The sequence below is a fragment of the Penaeus monodon genome, chromosome 25 (assembly GCF_015228065.2).
Source record: "Penaeus monodon isolate SGIC_2016 chromosome 25, NSTDA_Pmon_1, whole genome shotgun sequence".
NCBI lineage: Eukaryota > Metazoa > Arthropoda > Malacostraca > Decapoda > Penaeidae > Penaeus > Penaeus monodon.
The window spans coordinates 36,559,134-36,559,589 of record NC_051410.1 but is presented as its reverse complement, the minus strand read 5'-3'; the positions used below and the strand labels follow the sequence as shown (position 1 = coordinate 36,559,589).

The following is a 456-nucleotide window of genomic DNA, read 5'->3' as shown; positions in this document are numbered from 1 at the left end:
AGTGACATTTAAATTTTTTTTTTTTAAACAAGCTCAGCATTTCCCCCATTTTTTTATGCATTTTCCCCAGCGGCAAGTGGTTAACACATTACTCAGCATAAGCATCTCACCTCAAGTATATCAGCATACTGGAGGAGGAGGTTGTAGCTCTCTGTGAAGTGGGACTCACAAGCAGCTGTAAGGTTGTCCTGGAATCCCACTCTAGCTGCTAAGTCTCGGCACATTCGAGCATATATTGGAGCGAAAAGAGGCTCATCTTGGGCCTGTTATACAAAATTCCAGCGTTTACTCTTTACTCCCAAAGGATTTGTGTAAAAAAGATGATGTAAAATCTTGTTTTCACGGAAAATTTACTTATAAAACATTCCAATACAATTCTTCATCAAATTAACCTAAGAAGTAAATGTAAGAAAAAAGAAAGAACTTGAAGGTTTGGAATAATGCAATAGTGATGAC

The 456-nt window shown here is 37.3% G+C and overlaps 1 protein-coding gene across 2 annotated transcripts in view; it reads right to left on the bottom strand.

Moving 5' to 3' along the window:
• LOC119589207 (eukaryotic translation initiation factor 4 gamma 1-like) overlaps nt 1–456 on the bottom strand; it is a 20,489-nt gene that overhangs the window by 14,635 nt on the left and 5,398 nt on the right. For both annotated transcript variants that reach the window (XM_037937807.1, XM_037937806.1), the window contains exon 4: nt 111–263. In XM_037937807.1, the coding sequence (XP_037793735.1) occupies nt 111–263 (153 nt within the window). The remainder of the gene's footprint in view (nt 1–110; nt 264–456) is intronic.